This window comes from Pseudophryne corroboree, chromosome 7 (genome assembly GCF_028390025.1).
Source record: "Pseudophryne corroboree isolate aPseCor3 chromosome 7, aPseCor3.hap2, whole genome shotgun sequence".
In the NCBI taxonomy this organism is placed as follows: Eukaryota; Metazoa; Chordata; class Amphibia; order Anura; family Myobatrachidae; genus Pseudophryne; species Pseudophryne corroboree.
The window spans coordinates 478,948,233-478,965,362 of NC_086450.1; the positions used below are offsets into that span (position 1 = coordinate 478,948,233).

General features: G+C 45.2%; 1 protein-coding gene across 1 annotated transcript; it reads left to right on the top strand.

Annotated features, from left to right (window-relative positions):
- The first annotated feature begins 4,763 nt into the window (after positions 1-4,763).
- On the top strand, positions 4,764-11,990 carry LOC134944373 (taste receptor type 2 member 41-like). Its single transcript, XM_063932954.1, has 2 exons — positions 4,764-5,227; positions 11,600-11,990. The coding sequence occupies exons 1-2, from the start codon at positions 4,764-4,766 to the stop codon at positions 11,988-11,990; spliced, it is 855 nt and encodes a 284-aa protein (XP_063789024.1).
- Positions 11,991-17,130: the final 5,140 nt, after the last annotated feature.

Here is a 17,130-nt window from a genome sequence, read left to right on the forward strand (position 1 = left end):
GTCAGAGCATTTCCCTGCTTATTTGGGCAATTACGTGCAATATGTCCCTTGCCACCACAATACAAACAAAGACCAGAATTTAGCCTTCTGGTTCTTTTCTCTGGGGACAGCCGGAAGAGAACCATTTGCATGGGCTCCTCGACGTCCTCAGGGAAAGTATAAACACATGGACTAGGCCTGAAACTAGCTCCTTTTTCAGCCCTCCACTCCAGGAGACGACAATCAATTTTAATAGCAAGCTCCATGAGTTTGTCTAGAGTCTCTGGAGCGGGGTACTGAAGGAGACTGTCTTTAATAACTTCAGACAAACCGAGGCGAAACTGACTGCGCAGGGCCGGGTCATTCCAGCCACAGTCGTTCGACCAACGGCGGAACTCGGTACAATACGCCTCTGCTGGATTTTTCCCTTGCTTAAGTGCACGCAGGTGGCTCTCAGCCGACGCTTCTCTATCAGGTTCACCATACAAAAGGCCTAAGGACCTAAAAAAGGCATATACAGATAGCAAGGCAACATCATCGGCTTTTAGCCCAAAAGCCCAGGTTTGCGGATCGCCTTGTAGCAATGACATCACAATCCCGACCCGTTGAGACTCAGTACCCGAGGATCGGGGCCTTAAACGAAAATAAAGCTTACAAGCTTCCTTGAAATGAAAAAAAATCCTTTCAGTTACCATAAAAACGGTCAGGGAGATGCATCTTTGGTTCTGGAATCATACTCGGGGAGGCTCGCAAAAGATCTTCTTGCGATCTCACCCGAAGAGTAAGATCCTGAACCATCTAAGTTAGTTACTGAATCTGGTTGGCTAAAAGCTGGCTGGGATTCGGTCCTAAAACTGCCGGATTCATGAGGCCGAATTTCAAGGCCCACCAAATACAAATTACTGTTTAAATCTTTTTTTTTTTTTTGGGTGTTTTGGGCCGGTGATAATGTTACGTTCCTGATGCTCAGAACTAGAAAGATGTTGCGAAGTGAGTCTAGAGCACCAGGACGTGACGCTGAGATAGGGATGGAACGGAAATAGCCCCTAGCACCCTACCTCCATTGTTTTACCCGTGTGGTCCGTTCACGCCTGAGTGACTATGGTTTCTTGGGCCCATGGCAGCCGCGTTTGAAGGGCGGATAAGGTCTGCCCAACTCCGATGCCCCCAGGTCTTAAAGTGAGACAAAGCGTGAACCGAGACAGGATAATAACAAGGGGACCTCTAACTAAAGCAAACCAAAGCTAGGGGCTACTAACTACCCTAAAACTAAATATATGTGTGGCACGCCGCCAAAGGAAAAGAACAACAAAAGATACCACTGTCCACTCCCCCACACGGCACCGCCGAGTTCCGGGGAGGACAGTGAAAAGTGGTAACCTCTGCCAAAACCTCAAATGCAAAAGTAACACAAGGACTAAGCAGTCTAAGTCGCTACTCACGAAACCGGGAGAGAACCCCAACAAACGAGAACCCCCAGATGCCGGCAACAGGTTCATTACAACAGAAAGGATTCCCAGGAACAGCTTCAGAACTCCAGGACTCAGGAGCACAGGGAGCAGGATTGACCAGATACTGCTGACCAGGAACAGACGTCACAAGGCAGAAAAGGCATACAGGAAGCTATCACCGGCGTCTGTGCCAGGTAGTGAGGGAGAATATAACAGGGAGCCCTCCAATAGCTTCAGCGAGGCTTAATTAGTAATGTCGTGCAGCTGCCCTGCTGCACGACCAGATATTGATTGATAGGAAGCAACGGGGAACGCGGTTTGTCAGTGGCGTCCCCGTTGCTAAGGGTCCGGCGGCTAAGCGCGCACGGTGTCCCATCGTTGCCAGGGACCCGGCGGCTCAGCGCGCACGGCATCCTGGCGTTGCTAGGCGCCGGGCGGGCAGGGAGAGAGGTGCGGCGGCCGTGAGCATCGCTCGGAAGCTGACCGAGCGGCGCCGTGGACCGCGGCACCTAACAGCCACACCTAACAGCCACACGTGAAGTCAGTTCAGACACTGCCAGCCTGAGTCAGGTCATTCCCCTTAACTGGGGCTGCGATGAAAAGGCTAAGAAATCCGAGCACATCCGCTGGCGGTGATGCAGGGCAGTCTGGAGCGAGTACTTACATCTGGTCCGCACTGAAGGACCTGCCAACGATTACGGACAAGTCGTCTACTGTCACTGCATATGATTATGTCAACATTGAAAGAATGGTGGAGGATTGTATGAGTGACAGCATCCAAGTAGGCATGTCAGACATGTACTGGCAGGAAAAAGAGGCAATTTGAAGGCCCTTGCACAAACTGGCTTTATTTTACCTAAGTTGCCCCCCCTCCAGTGTGTACTCTGAAAGAGTGTTTAGTGCAGCCGCTCACCTTGTCAGCAATTGGCGTACATTCACCAGCGATTGCCTCCAGAAAGTACATAGGGACCTAAGATGGTGGATTCCAGTGGGGACAAATTAATACTCTGTGAGAAGGGGGATGTACACAGTGAATGGGTGAGGAATCGGAGGATGATGATGAGGTGGACATCTTGCCTCTGAAGAGCCAGTTTGAGCAAGGTGAGATTGATTGCTTCTTTTTTTTGGTGGGGGCCCAAACCAACCAATCATTTCAGCCACAGTCGTGTGGCAGACCCTGTGGCTGAAATGATGGGTTTGTTAAAGTGTGCATGTCCTGTTTATACAACATAAGGGTAGGTGGGAGGGCCCAAGGACAATTCCATCTTGCAACTCTTTTTTTTAATTTATCTTTGCATCATGTGATGTTTTGGGACAATTTTTTTAAGTGCCATCCTGTCTGACACTGCAGTGCCACTCCTAGATGGGCCTGGTGTTTGTGTCGGCCACTAGGGTCGCTTAACTTAGTCATCCAGCGACCTCGGTGCAAATTTTAGGACTAAAAATAATATTGTGAGGTGTGAGGTGTTCAGAATAGACTGGAAATGAGTGGAAATTATGGTTATTGAGGTTAATAATACTATAGGATCAAAATTACCACCAAATTCTATGATATAAGCTGTTTTTGAGGGTTTTATGAAAAAAAACACCCAAATCCAAAACACACCCGAATCCGACAAAAAAATGTCAGCGAGGTTTTGCCAAAATGCGTCCGAATCCAAAACACTGCCGCGGAACCGAATCCAAAACGCAAAACCCGAAAAATTTACGGTGCATATCTCTAATATATATATATATATATATATATATATATATATATATATACATATATATATATATATATACATACATACATACATAAAATCAGGATAAGGCAGCGGCAATCACAGGACTTGATTAGTTAAACAATAAATCACATTTCAGTCCCCAGCAATTCAGTGGGACATTCTGGGGTATATAATATAATTAGTAACATTGGCCCTCATTCCGAGTTGATCGCTCGCAAGGCGATTTTAGCAGAGTTACACACGCTAAGCCTACGCCTACTGGGAGTGTATCTTAGCTTCTTAAGAGTGCAATCGATGTATTCGCAATATTGCGATCACAAACCTCGTAGCAGTTTTAGAGTAGCTTCAGACTTACTCTGCCTGTGCGATCAGTTCAGTGCTTGTCGTTCCTGGTTGACGTCACAAACACACCCAGCGTTCGCCCAGGCACTCCCACCGTTTCTCCAGCCACTCCTGCGTTTTTTCCGGAAACGGTAGCGTTTTCAGCCACACGCCCCTAAAACGCCGTGTTTCCGCCCAGTAACACCCATTTCCTGTGAATCACATTACGATCGCCGGAGCGTTGAAAAGCCGTGAGTAAAAATACTTTCTTCATAGTAAAGTTACTTGGCGCAGTCGCAGTGCGAACTTTGCGCATGCGTACTAAGCGGATTTTCACTGCGATGCGATGAAAAAGAACGAGCGAACAACTCGGAATGAGGGCCATTATACAGCCAGATGTGCGGTGTTGACATGTGGAGAGGCCCCCTCTGTCTTAAGTGCCCTGGGCCCCCCAGAAGGCTTAAACTGTCCCTGGTCATACTGGAGGAAATTGGGGGGCCTCCATGTGATTTAGCTCTCACTTTACAAATATATTAAAAAATGACCAATCGTAAAGCTCTGTTACCGTGCAGTGTAGGACCACCAGAGCAGAGACGCCTTGTTGTGGCTGGTGGCTTACCATATGTTTGCATGTGTATGTAAGTGATATCTCTGCATTTCTATTATCATGTAGGATGTAAATCTCTTGCTGGCCATTTAGTTGTCCTGGGGGATTTTGTTTTTGTTTTTTTTCTTACCATCATCATTAATACGAGCATGTACACCCACCCCATGCCGGATGCCCATCAGACACAAGCAGCACTGAGAAGGTGGGCTCAGGTAAGAAATACATGGGACAAAACCTGCAGTGGTGCCAAAGCTTGGCAGGGAAATGTAACCATGACCTCAATGTGCAATGACAATGCCCCCTCACAGTGTATGTACAGGCTACCATATGGGGACCCAGCACTGCGGCCCACCAGATGTCTTTGCTGCCCCGGTTACCAGCGGTTCATTACACATTTGTTCTGGATATTTTGTATTTATTTGCATATGTACTGAGTAAATCTGATACCAGTGATATAAAAAAATAAATCCTATCCCAGCTTCCTGTCCTCCCGTCTCTCCAGTGTCACAGAGGACATTAATACACACACAGGGAAACCAGATATCACCCAGATTTGCATGCCTCACCCTGCTCCGTGCTCCCTCTGCCCGGCATGTAATCATTACACCACTGGCACTTGTCACATCTGCTGTCATTATATTAGTAAGGGAAACAGGACAGGTCGCCCGGCTGTGCAGAATGCAGCTGTCTGTGCGGATTGTGATAAGCATCATTTTATCTATAATCGGGGTACATGGAATCATCATAAACTCCGCCATCCTCTCTGTGTACATCAAACTCTGGAGAATGAGGAATAGACTCGGAGCCAGTGACCCAATCCTGCTCTCTAAGGCTCTCACCAATCTCCTCCTGGTGTGCACTACGTTGCCTATCCATTACTTGCTTAATTTTTACACCCAAATAAACACAGAAATATTATTGCCGGTGGATTATGTCCTATTTGTGCTGTATAATATGAGTTTGTGGAACACCGCCTGGCTCTCCATCTGCTACTGTGTGAAACTCGTCACCGTTACCCACCGGATCTTCCTCTGGGTGAAAATGTGGTTTCCCTCTTCCATCACCAAACTCCTCATAGGATCAGCAATATGGTCACTTCTGGTGAATTTGCCCTTTATATGGACAGCAGAGATGATATTTAAGCAGAATGCAAATGTTACTGATGGATCAATCATTTTGGAATGACGGTAGATGTTAGAGATGAGCGCCTGAAATTTTTCGGGTTTTGTGTTTTGGTTTTGGGTTCGGTTCCGCGGCCGTGTTTTGGGTTCGAACGCGTTTTGGCAAAACCTCACCGAATTATTTTTGTCGGATTCGGGTGTGTTTTGGATTCGGGTGTTTTTTTCCAAAAACACTAAAAAACAGCTTAAATCATAGAATTTGGGGGTCATTTTGATCCCAAAGTATTATTAACCTCAAAAACCATAATTTACACTCATTTTCAGTCTATTCTGAATACCTCACACCTCACAATTTTATTTTTAGTCCTAAAATTTGCACCGAGGTCGCTGTGTGAGTAAGATAAGCGACCCTAGTGGCCGACACAAACACCGGGCCCATCTAGGAGTGGCACTGCAGTGTCACGCAGGATGTCCCTTCCAAAAAACCCTCCCCAAACAGCACATGACGCAAAGAAAAAAAGAGGCGCAATGAGGTAGCTGTGTGAGTAAGATTAGCGACCCTAGTGGCCGACACAAACACCGGGCCCATCTAGGAGTGGCACTGCAGTGTCACGCAGGATGGCCCTTCCAAAAAACCCTCCCCAAACAGCACATGACGCAAAGAAAAAAAGAGGCGCAATGAGGTAGCTGACTGTGTGAGTAAGATTAGCGACCCTAGTGGCCGACACAAACACCGGGCACATCTAGGAGTGGCACTGCAGTGTCACGCAGGATGTCCCTTCCAAAAAACCCTCCCCAAACAGCACATGACGCAAAGAAAAAAAGAGGCGCAATGAGGTAGCTGTGTGAGTAAGATTAGCGACCCTAGTGGCCGACACAAACACCGGGCACATCTAGGAGTGGCACTGCAGTGTCACGCAGGATGTCCCTTCCAAAAAACCCTCCCCAAACAGCACATGACGCAAAGAAAAAAAGAGGCGCAATGAGGTAGCTGTGTGAGTAAGATTAGCGACCCTAGTGGCCGACACAAACACCGGGCCCATCTAGGAGTGGCACTGCAGTGTCACGCAGGATGTCCCTTCCAAAAAACCCTCCCCAATCAGCACATGATGCAAAGAAAAAGAAAAGAAAAAAGAGGTGCAAGATGGAATTATCCTTGGGCCCTCCCACCCACCCTTATGTTGTATAAACAAAACAGGACATGCACACTTTAACCAACCCATCATTTCAGTGACAGGGTCTGCCACACGACTGTGACTGATATGACGGGTTGGTTTGGACCCCCCCCAAAAAAGAAGCAATTAATCTCTCCTTGCACAAACTGGCTCTACAGAGGCAAGATGTCCACCTCATCTTCACCCTCCGATATATCACCGTGTACATCCCCCTCCTCACAGATTATCAATTCGTCCCCACTGGAATCCACCATCTCAGCTCCCTGTGTACTTTGTGGAGGCAATAGCTGCTGGTCAATGTCTCCGCGGAGGAATTGATTATAATTCATTTTAATGAACATCATCTTCTCCACATTTTCTGGATGTAACCTCGTACGCCGATTGCTGACAAGGTGAGCGGCGGCACTAAACACTCTTTCGGAGTACACACATGTGGGAGGGCAACTTAGGTAGAATAAAGCCAGTTTGTGCAAGGGCCTCCAAATTGCCTCTTTTTCCTGCCAGTATAAGTACGGACTGTGTGACGTGCCTACTTGGATGCGGTCACTCATATAATCCTCCACCATTCTATCAATGTTGAGAAAATCATATGCAGTGACAGTAGACGACATGTCCGTAATCGTTGTCAGGTCCTTCAGTCCGGACCAGATGTCAGCATCAGCAGTCGCTCCAGACTGCCCTGCATCACCGCCAGCGGGTGGGCTCGGAATTCTGAGCCTTTTCCTCGCACCCCCAGTTGCGGGAGAATGTGAAGGAGGAGATGTTGACAGGTCGCGTTCCGCTTGACTTGACAATTTTGTCACCAGCAGGTCTTTCAACCCCAGCAGACCTGTGTCTGCCGGAAAGAGAGATCCAAGGTAGGCTTTAAATCTAGGATCGAGCACGGTGGCCAAAATGTAGTGCTCTGATTTCAACAGATTGACCACCCGTGAATCCTTGTTAAGCGAATTAAGGGCTGCATCCACAAGTCCCACATGCCTAGCGGAATCGCTCCGTGTTAGCTCCTTCTTCAATGCCTCCAGCTTCTTCTGCAAAAGCCTGATGAGGGGAATGACCTGACTCAGGCTGGCAGTGTCTGAACTGACTTCACGTGTGGCAAGTTCAAAGGGCATCAGAACCTTGCACAACGTTGAAATCATTCTCCACTGCACTTGAGACAGGTGCATTCCATCTCCTATATCGTGCTCAATTGTATAGGCTTGAATGGCCTTTTGCTGCTCCTCCAACCTCTGAAGCATGTAGAGGGTTGAATTCCACCTCGTTACCACTTCTTGCTTCAGATGATGGCAGGGCAGGTTCAGTAGTTTTTGGTGGTGCTCCAGTCTTCTGTACGTGGTGCCTGTACGCCGAAAGTGTCCCGCAATTTTTCTGGCCACCGACAGCATCTCTTGCACGCCCCTGTCGTTTTTTAAAAAATTCTGCACCACCAAATTCAAGGTATGTGCAAAACATGGGACGTGCTGGAATTTGCCCATATTTAATGCACACACAATATTGCTGGCGTTGTCCGATGCCACAAATCCACAGGAGAGTCCAATTGGGGTAAGCCATTCCGCGATGATCTTCCTCAGTTGCCGTAAGAGGTTTTCAGCTGTGTGCGTATTCTGGAAAGCGGTGATACAAAGCGTAGCCTGCCTAGGAAAGAGTTGGCGTTTGCGAGATGCTGCTACTGGTGCCGCCGCTGCTGTTCTTGCGGCGGGAGTCCATACATCTACCCAGTGGGCTGTCACAGTCATATAGTCCTGACCCTGCCCTGCTCCACTTGTCCACATGTCCGTGGTTAAGTGGACATTGGGTACAACTGCATTTTTTAGGACACTGGTGAGTCTTTTTCTGACGTCCGTGTACATTCTCGGTATCGCCTGCCTAGAGAAGTGGAACCTAGATGGTATTTGGTAACGGGGGCACACTGCCTCAATAAATTGTCTAGTTCCCTGTGAACTAACGGCGGATACCGGACGCACGTCTAACACCAACATAGTTGTCAAGGACTCAGTTATCCGCTTTGCAGTAGGATGACTGCTGTGATATTTCATCTTCCTCGCAAAGGACTGTTGAACAGTCAATTGCTTACTGGAAGTAGTACAAGTGGGCTTACGACTTCCCCTCTGGGATGACCATCGACTCCCAGCGGCAACAACAGCAGCGCCAGCAGCAGTAGGCGTTACACGCAAGAATGCATCGGAGGAATCCCAGGCAGGAGAGGACTCGTCAGACTTGCCAGTGACATGGCCTGCAGGACTATTGGCATTCCTGGGGAAGGAGGAAATTGACACTGAGGGAGTTGGTGGGGTGGTTTGCGTGAGCTTGGTTACAAGAGGAAGGGATTTACTGGTCAGTGGACTGCTTCCGCTGTCACCCAAAGTTTTTGAACTTGTCACTGACTTATTATGAATGCGCTGCAGGTGACGTATAAGGGAGGATGTTCCGAGGTGGTTAACGTCCTTACCCCTACTTATTACAGCTTGACAAAGGGAACACACGGCTTGACACCTGTTGTCCGCATTTCTGGTGAAATACCTCCACACCGAAGAGCTGATTTTTTTGGTATTTTCACCTGGCATGTCAACGGCCATATTCCTCCCACGGACAACAGGTGTCTCCCCGGGTGCCTGACTTAAACAAACCACCTCACCATCAGAATCCTCCTGGTCAATTTCCTCCCCAGCGCCAGCAACACCCATATCCTCCTCATCCTGGTGTACTTCAACACTGACATCTTCAATCTGACTATCAGGAACTGGACTGCGGGTGCTCCTTCCAGCACTTGCAGGGGGCGTGCAAATGGTGGAAGGCGCATGCTCTTCACGTCCAGTGTTGGGAAGGTCAGGCATCGCAACCGACACAATTGGACTCTCCTTGTGGATTTGGGATTTCAAAGAACGCACAGTTCTTTGCGGTGCTTTTGCCAGCTTGAGTCTTTTCAGTTTTCTAGCGAGAGGCTGAGTGCTTCCATCCTCATGTGAAGCTGAACCACTAGCCATGAACATAGGCCAGGGCCTCAGCCGTTCCTTGCCACTCCGTGTGGTAAATGGCATATTGGCAAGTTTACGCTTCTCCTCCGACAATTTTATTTTAGGTTTTGGAGACCTTTTTTTTCTGATATTTGGTGTTTTGGATTTGACATGCTCTGTACTATGACATTGGGCATCGGCCTTGGCAGACGACGTTGCTGGCATTTCATCGTCTCGGCCATGACTAGTGGCAGCAGCTTCAGCACGAGGTGGAAGTGGATCTTGATCTTTCCCTAATTTTGGAACCTCAACTTTTTTGTTCTCCATATTTTATAGGCAGAACTAAAAGGCACCTCAGGTAAACAATGGAGATGGATGGATTGGATACTAGTATACAATTATGGACGGACTGCCACGGTTAGGTGGTATAAAAAAACCACGGTTAGGTGGTATATAATACAATTATGGATGGACGGACTGCCTGCCGAGTGCCGACACAGAGGTAGCCACAGCCGTGAACTACCGCACTGTACACTGGTTGATAAAGAGATAGTAGTATACTCGTAACAACTAGTATGACGACGGTATAAAGAATGAAAAAAAAACCACGGTTAGGTGGTATATATTATAATACAATTATGGTTGGACGGACTGCCTGCCGAGTGCCGACACAGAGGTAGCCACAGCCGTGAACTACCGCACTGTACACTGGTTGATAAAGAGATAGTAGTATACTCGTAACAACTAGTATGACGACGGTATAAAGAATGAAAAAAAAACCACGGTTAGGTGGTATATATTATAATACAATTATGGTTGGACGGACTGCCTGCCGAGTGCCGACACAGAGGTAGCCACAGCCGTGAACTACCGCACTGTACACTGGTTGATAAAGAGATAGTAGTATACTCGTAACAACTAGTATGACGACGGTATAAAGAATGAAAAAAAAACCACGGTTAGGTGGTATATATTATAATACAATTATGGATGGACGGACTGCCTGCCGAGTGCCGACACAGAGGTAGCCACAGCCGTGAACTACCGCACTGTACACTGGTTGATAAAGAGATAGTAGTATACTCGTAACAACTAGTATGACGACGGTATAAAGAATGAAAAAAAAACCACGGTTAGGTGGTATATATTATAATACAATTATGGTTGGACGGACTGCCTGCCGAGTGCCGACACAGAGGTAGCCACAGCCGTGAACTACCGCACTGTACACTGGTTGATAAAGAGATAGTAGTATACTCGTAACAACTAGTATGACGACGGTATAAAGAATGAAAAAAAAACCACGGTTAGGTGGTATATATTATAATACAATTATGGTTGGACGGACTGCCTGCCGAGTGCCGACACAGAGGTAGCCACAGCCGTGAACTACCGCACTGTACACTGGTTGATAAAGAGATAGTAGTATACTCGTAACAACTAGTATGACGACGGTATAAAGAATGAAAAAAAAACCACGGTTAGGTGGTATATATTATAATACAATTATGGATGGACGGACTGCCTGCCGAGTGCCGACACAGAGGTAGCCACAGCCGTGAACTACCGCACTGTACTGTGTCTGCTGCTAATATAGACTGGTTGATAAAGAGATAGTATACAATACTACTAATATACTGGTGGTCAGGCACTGGTCACCACTAGTCACACTGGCAGTGGCACTCCTGCAGCAAAAGTGTGCACTGTTTAATTTTAATATAATATTATTTATCATGTACTCCTGGCTCCTGCTATAACAACCTGCAGTGCTCCCCAGTCTCCCCCACAATTATAAGCTTTATATACAATACATTGATGTGCAGCACACTGGGCTGAGCAGTGCACACAGACTGAGTCACTGTGTGACTGTGTATCGTTTTTTTCAGGCAGAGAACGGATATATTAAATAAAACAAACAACTGCACTGTCTCTGGTGGTCACTGGTCACTGTGGTCGTCAGTCACTAAACTCTGTCTGCACTCTCTTCTAATCTACAGTATCACAGCAATCTCTCTCTCTCTCTCTCTTCTAAATCTAATCTAAATGGAGAGGACGCCAGCCACGTCCTCTCCCTATCAATCTCAATGCACGTGTGAAAATGGCGGCGACGCGCGGCTCCTTATATAGAATCCGAGTCTCGCGAGAATCCGACAGCGTCATGATGACGTTCGGGCGCGCTCGGGTTAACCGAGCAAGGCGGGAAGATCCGAGTCGCTCGGACCCGTGAAAAAAAAAGTGAAGTTCGTGCGGGTTCGGATTCAAAGAAACCGAACCCGCTCATCTCTAGTAGATGTCTTTTACTGTGCGGTGAACGTGCTGCTGAGTTACGTCCTGCCTTTTACCCTGACTTTCACCTGTATTGGGCTCAGTGTAACGTCTCTCCTGCACCATGTCTGGAGGATCAGGCAGAACGTGTCCCAGGACAGCTCATCCCCTCAGCTCCAGGCTCTTGTTCGGGCGGCTGTGACAATGATTCTGCATGTGCTGTTGGACTTGGTCTTCCTAATCACTGATGTGTACATGTTTGCTGAGTCGTTCCGTGGCAGCCCTGTGCTACAGATACTATTCTGGATGTTTCTCTTTTCATATCCATCAGTACAAGCTTTCATACTAATCTTTGGAAACCCCAAATTAAAGAAAATTCTCTTCAGATGAGACCTAACCTCGTGGTCATTAGATCACACAATGGACATGTAGTTCGGTATTGGGCAGTAGTTTTGTCTTACGCATTATAAGCAGCTTTAATTTCCCTGTAATTGTGTACATTGGTTTTGTATGTGTCATGTATTAGCATTATGATATTCCCATGCAGATGTATATACTATAATACCATGAAAGGCCACTGTCGATCTTAGTAATGGCTCTTACATAGATACATGCATTTAGTTATGCTGTCAATGGTCAATTTGTCTACAGCATAACATGTAGGGAAAAATTGGGGCCATAACTAGGGTTGTACAAGTAGTGCCATTGCCCAGGGCCCTGGGGTAGCACCGTTGATGCCCCACATCCCTTGCACCTGGCTAGGAGGGTGCCTTGAAGGCAGCATTGCTGTTGCAGAGCGGCCCAGGAGTCCTGAGAACTCTGTGCAGTGCTGTATATCCCGGTACTGGTGGCCTCATCTCCTCAGAATGACATCATAGTCTCATGCAATCAGTGGGCGTGGCTCATCGGGACTGGTTCTAATGTTATGTAAATCATAGTGATGGTCACAACTTGATGACTTTAAACATCATGCCTCATAATTATCATTGCCAACCCCATTGCAGAGCTTTAAAATAACATTACAACAGTGTCGGCATGGTACGGACAATAACATACTGTTGACATACTGATGTAACACCTTGGGGTGGGCTTGTACTGTATGTCTAAGTGGTTGAGAGAGGTATCACAGGTGTTGGGTGGCTATGAAATGTTTCTCCCCGTACCTTGTCCTGTAGTACCATGTTCAGAGAGTTAGGATAGATTTATACGAAACAGGAGTTAGTCGCCAATTCTAACAGGATGGCTTTTTACTGAGCCGCAATGAACTCTGGATTGAAGATGATAATTGGTTAATTGGCGTTAAATTTGAGTAATTACAAAAAAAGAATTTGGCATCAAAGAAGAACAAAGAGATGACAATTGGCTATTGTTCACACCACAAAGGATCATTTAATATGCAAAAAACAATTGATTTGAATCACAGAAGAATGGCAGAATATCAACTGAATCACAGATGAGCATGTTATTGGAATCACAAATAATAGCATAAAATAATTGGAATTACAGTTTATGATGTGATCATGAGGAAAGTGATGAAAAAAACAATCAGCGATAACAAACACTAACTTTCTAGCTTTTCATATCCAAGGTATGACAGTCTTCACCGGTTATAAACATTGGAGCTCTGGTAGAATTCTGCAGTGCCACAATATACCAATGGGAGAAATTGGCACAGAGATGTATGGAAAAATCCTGGATTGCGACAGGGACAAACGTTCTCAGTTCTATCCAAAGAGAAAGTAGCTAGCGATGGGATGGTAGTGTCTCTTGACAAATTCAACTCACTTAACAATGAGGGTCTTTTGGTGGAATAAACTCAGGTTCTCTTTCTGTTACAGGGCTTTACTTAAACTTAGTAAAAATAACTCAGTTTTTTAAAATAAATGTCTGCCTTGCGCTTGTAATACAATGCTGTCTTTGATATTCTCATTGTAACAATGTGGGACAATGGCTTTTCCTCAACAACCTCTGTGCAGTGTTTAGCTTGTTGGATATGGCTCTTTGTTGTCCGCACCCTTTATAACTGCACAGCTGGTGACACTAGATGCTTAAGCTGAGTATCAAACTTGCCCGAGGCTTTTGTCACTCAGTTCCAATGCACTCACTCAAACCCTTAGAGTGGAGGATTTCACTTGCTGGACCAGTCTTTGATGTTTCCTCACTGTTACAAGATGGCCTCGGCACCCATGCCTCTCACCGGGACTGGCGGTGTCCGGTCTCCCGCTGCGGCGTCTCCACACCCACTCACCGGCACTTGGCCCTCCGGCAGCACCCCACTGCAGTTACTCTTAAAGGGCCACACACATCATTTTCCAGTGTACCACACTGACTTCCCCTCTTACCTGCTGCCTGGGCTTCTTAACTAAAGTTAGGAGCAAGACTGGAACCCAAAGAAGAGTAGACCATGTATGGCCCCTGTAGCCAGTAGGGGGCAATGTAATGGGTTTTGTGACACTTGTACCACATCATCTGCTGTACAAGCTTTGCGTATATCCGTGTTTTTATAACAAAAATCCTGTTTGTAGATGTTATTCAATATGTTCTATTCATGTACTGACGTGTGCAGAGAGATGTTATTATGTATAGTGTGTGGCAATATGTGCTATTCATGTACTGACGTGTGCAGAGAGATGTTATTATGTATAGTGTGTGGCAATATGTGCTTCTCATGTACTGACGTGTGCAGACAGATGTTATTATGTATAGTGTGTGGCAATATGTTCTATTCATGTACTGACGTGTGCAGAGAGATGTTATTATGTATAGTGTGTGGCAATATGTGCTTTTCATGTACTGACGTGTGCAGAGAGATGTTATTATATATAGTGTGTGGCAATATGTGCTTCTCATGTACTGACGTGTGCAGAGAGATGTTATGATGTATAGTGTGTGGCAATATATGCTATTCATGTACTGACGTGTGCAGAGAGATGTTATTATGTATAGTGTGTGGCAATATGTGCTATTCATGTACTGACGTGTGCAGAGAGATGTTATTATGTATAGTGTGTGGCAATATGTTCTATTCATGTACTGACGTGTGCAGAGAGATGTTATTATGTATAGTATGTGGCAATATGTGCTTCTCATGTACTGACGTGTGCAGACAGATGTTATTATGTATAGTGTGTGGCAATATATGCTATTCATGTACTGACGTGTGCAGAGAGATGTTATTATGTATAGTGTGTGGCAATATGTGCTATTCATGTACTGACGTGTGCAGAGAGATGTTATTATGTATAGTGTGTGGCAATATGTGCTTCTCATGTACTGACGTGTGTAGAGAGATGTTATTATGTATAGTGTGTGACAATATGTGCTTCTCATGTACTGACGTGTGCAGAGAGATGTTATTATGTATAGTGTGTGGCAATATGTTCTATTCATGTACTGACGTGTGCAGAGAGATGTTATTATGTATAGTGTGTGGCAATATGTGCTATTCATGTACTGACGTGTGCAGAGAGATGTTATTATGTATAGTGTGTGGCAATATGTGCTATTCATCTACTGACGTGTGCAGAGAGATGTTATTATGTATAGCGTGTGGCAATATGTTCTATTCATGTACTGACTTGTGCAGAGAGATGTTATTATGTATAGTGTGTGGCAATATGTTCTATTCATGTACTGACGTGTGCAGAGAGATGTTATTATGTATAGTATGTGGCAATATGTGCTTCTCATGTACTGACGTGTGCAGACAGATGTTATTATGTATAGTGTGTGGCAATATATGCTATTCATGTACTGACGTGTGCAGAGAGATGTTATTATGTATAGTGTGTGGCAATATGTGCTATTCATGTACTGACGTGTGCAGAGAGATGTTATTATGTATAGTGTGTGGCAATATGTGCTTCTCATGTACTGACGTGTTTAGAGAGATGTTATTATGTATAGTGTGTGACAATATGTGCTTCTCATGTACTGACGTGTGCAGAGAGATGTTATTATGTACAGTGTGTGGCAATATGTTCTATTCATGTACTGACGTGTGCAGAGAGATGTTATTATGTATAGTGTGTGGCAATATGTGCTATTCATGTACTGACGTGTGCAGAGAGATGTTATTATGTATAGTGTGTGGCAATATGTGCTATTCATCTACTGACGTGTGCAGAGAGATGTTATTATGTATAGCGTGTGGCAATATGTTCTATTCATGTACTGACTTGTGCAGAGAGATGTTATTATGTATAGTGTGTGGCAATATGTTCTATTCATGTACTGACGTGTGCAGAGAGATGTTATTATGTATAGTGTGTGGCAATATGTGCTTTTCATGTACTGACATGTGCAGAGAGTTGTTATTATGTATAGTGTGTGGCAATATGTGCTTCTCATGTACTGACGTGTGCAGAGAGATGTTATTATGTATAGTGTGTGGCAATATGTTCTATTCATGTACTGACGTGTGCAGAGAGATGTTATTATGTATAGTGTGTGGCAATATATGCTATTCATGTACTGACGTGTGCAGAGAGATGTTATTATGTATAGTGTGTGGCAATATGTGCTATTCATGTACTGACGTGTGCAGAGAGATGTTATTATGTATAGTGTGTGGCAATATGTGCTATTCATGTACTGACGTGTGCAGAGATATGTTATTATGTATAGTGTGTGGCAATATGTTCTATTCATGTACTGACGTGTGCAGAGAGATGTTATTATGTATAGTGTGTGGCAATATGTTCTATTCATCTACTGACGTGTGCAGAGAGATGTTATTATGTATAGCGTGTGGCAATATGTGCTATTCATGTACTGACGAGTGCAGAGAGATGTTAGTATGTATAGTGTGTGGCAATATGTGCTTCTCATGTACTGACGTGTGCAGAGAGATGTTATTATGTATAGTGTGTGGCAATATGTGCTATTCATGTACTGACGTGTGCAGAGAGATGTTATTATGTATAGTGTGTGGCAATATGTGCTTCTCATGTACTGACGTGTGCAGAGAGATGTTATTATGTATAGTGTGTGGCAATATGTGTTTCTCACGTACTGATGTGTGCAGAGAGATGTTATTATGTATAGTGTGTGGCAATATGTTCTATTCATCTACTGACGTGTGCAGAGAGATGTTATTATGTATAGCGTGTGGCAATATGTGCTATTCATGTACTGACGAGTGCAGAGAGATGTTAGTATGTATAGTGTGTGGCAATATGTGCTATTCATTTACTGACGTGTGCAGAGAGATGTTATTATGTATAGTGTGTGGCAATATGTGCTTTTCATGTACTGAACCTGTGCAGAGAGATGGTATTATGTATAGTGTGTGGCAATATGTGCTATTCATGTACTGACGTGTGCAGAGAGATGTTATTATGTATAGTGTGTGGCAAAATGTTCTAATCATGTACTGACGTGTGCAGAGAGATGTTATTATGTATAGTGTGTGGCAATATGTGCTATTCATGTACTGACGTGTGCAGAGAGATGTTATTATGTATAGTGTGTGGCAATATGTTCTATTCATGTACTGACGTGTGCAGAGATATGTTATTATGTATAGTGT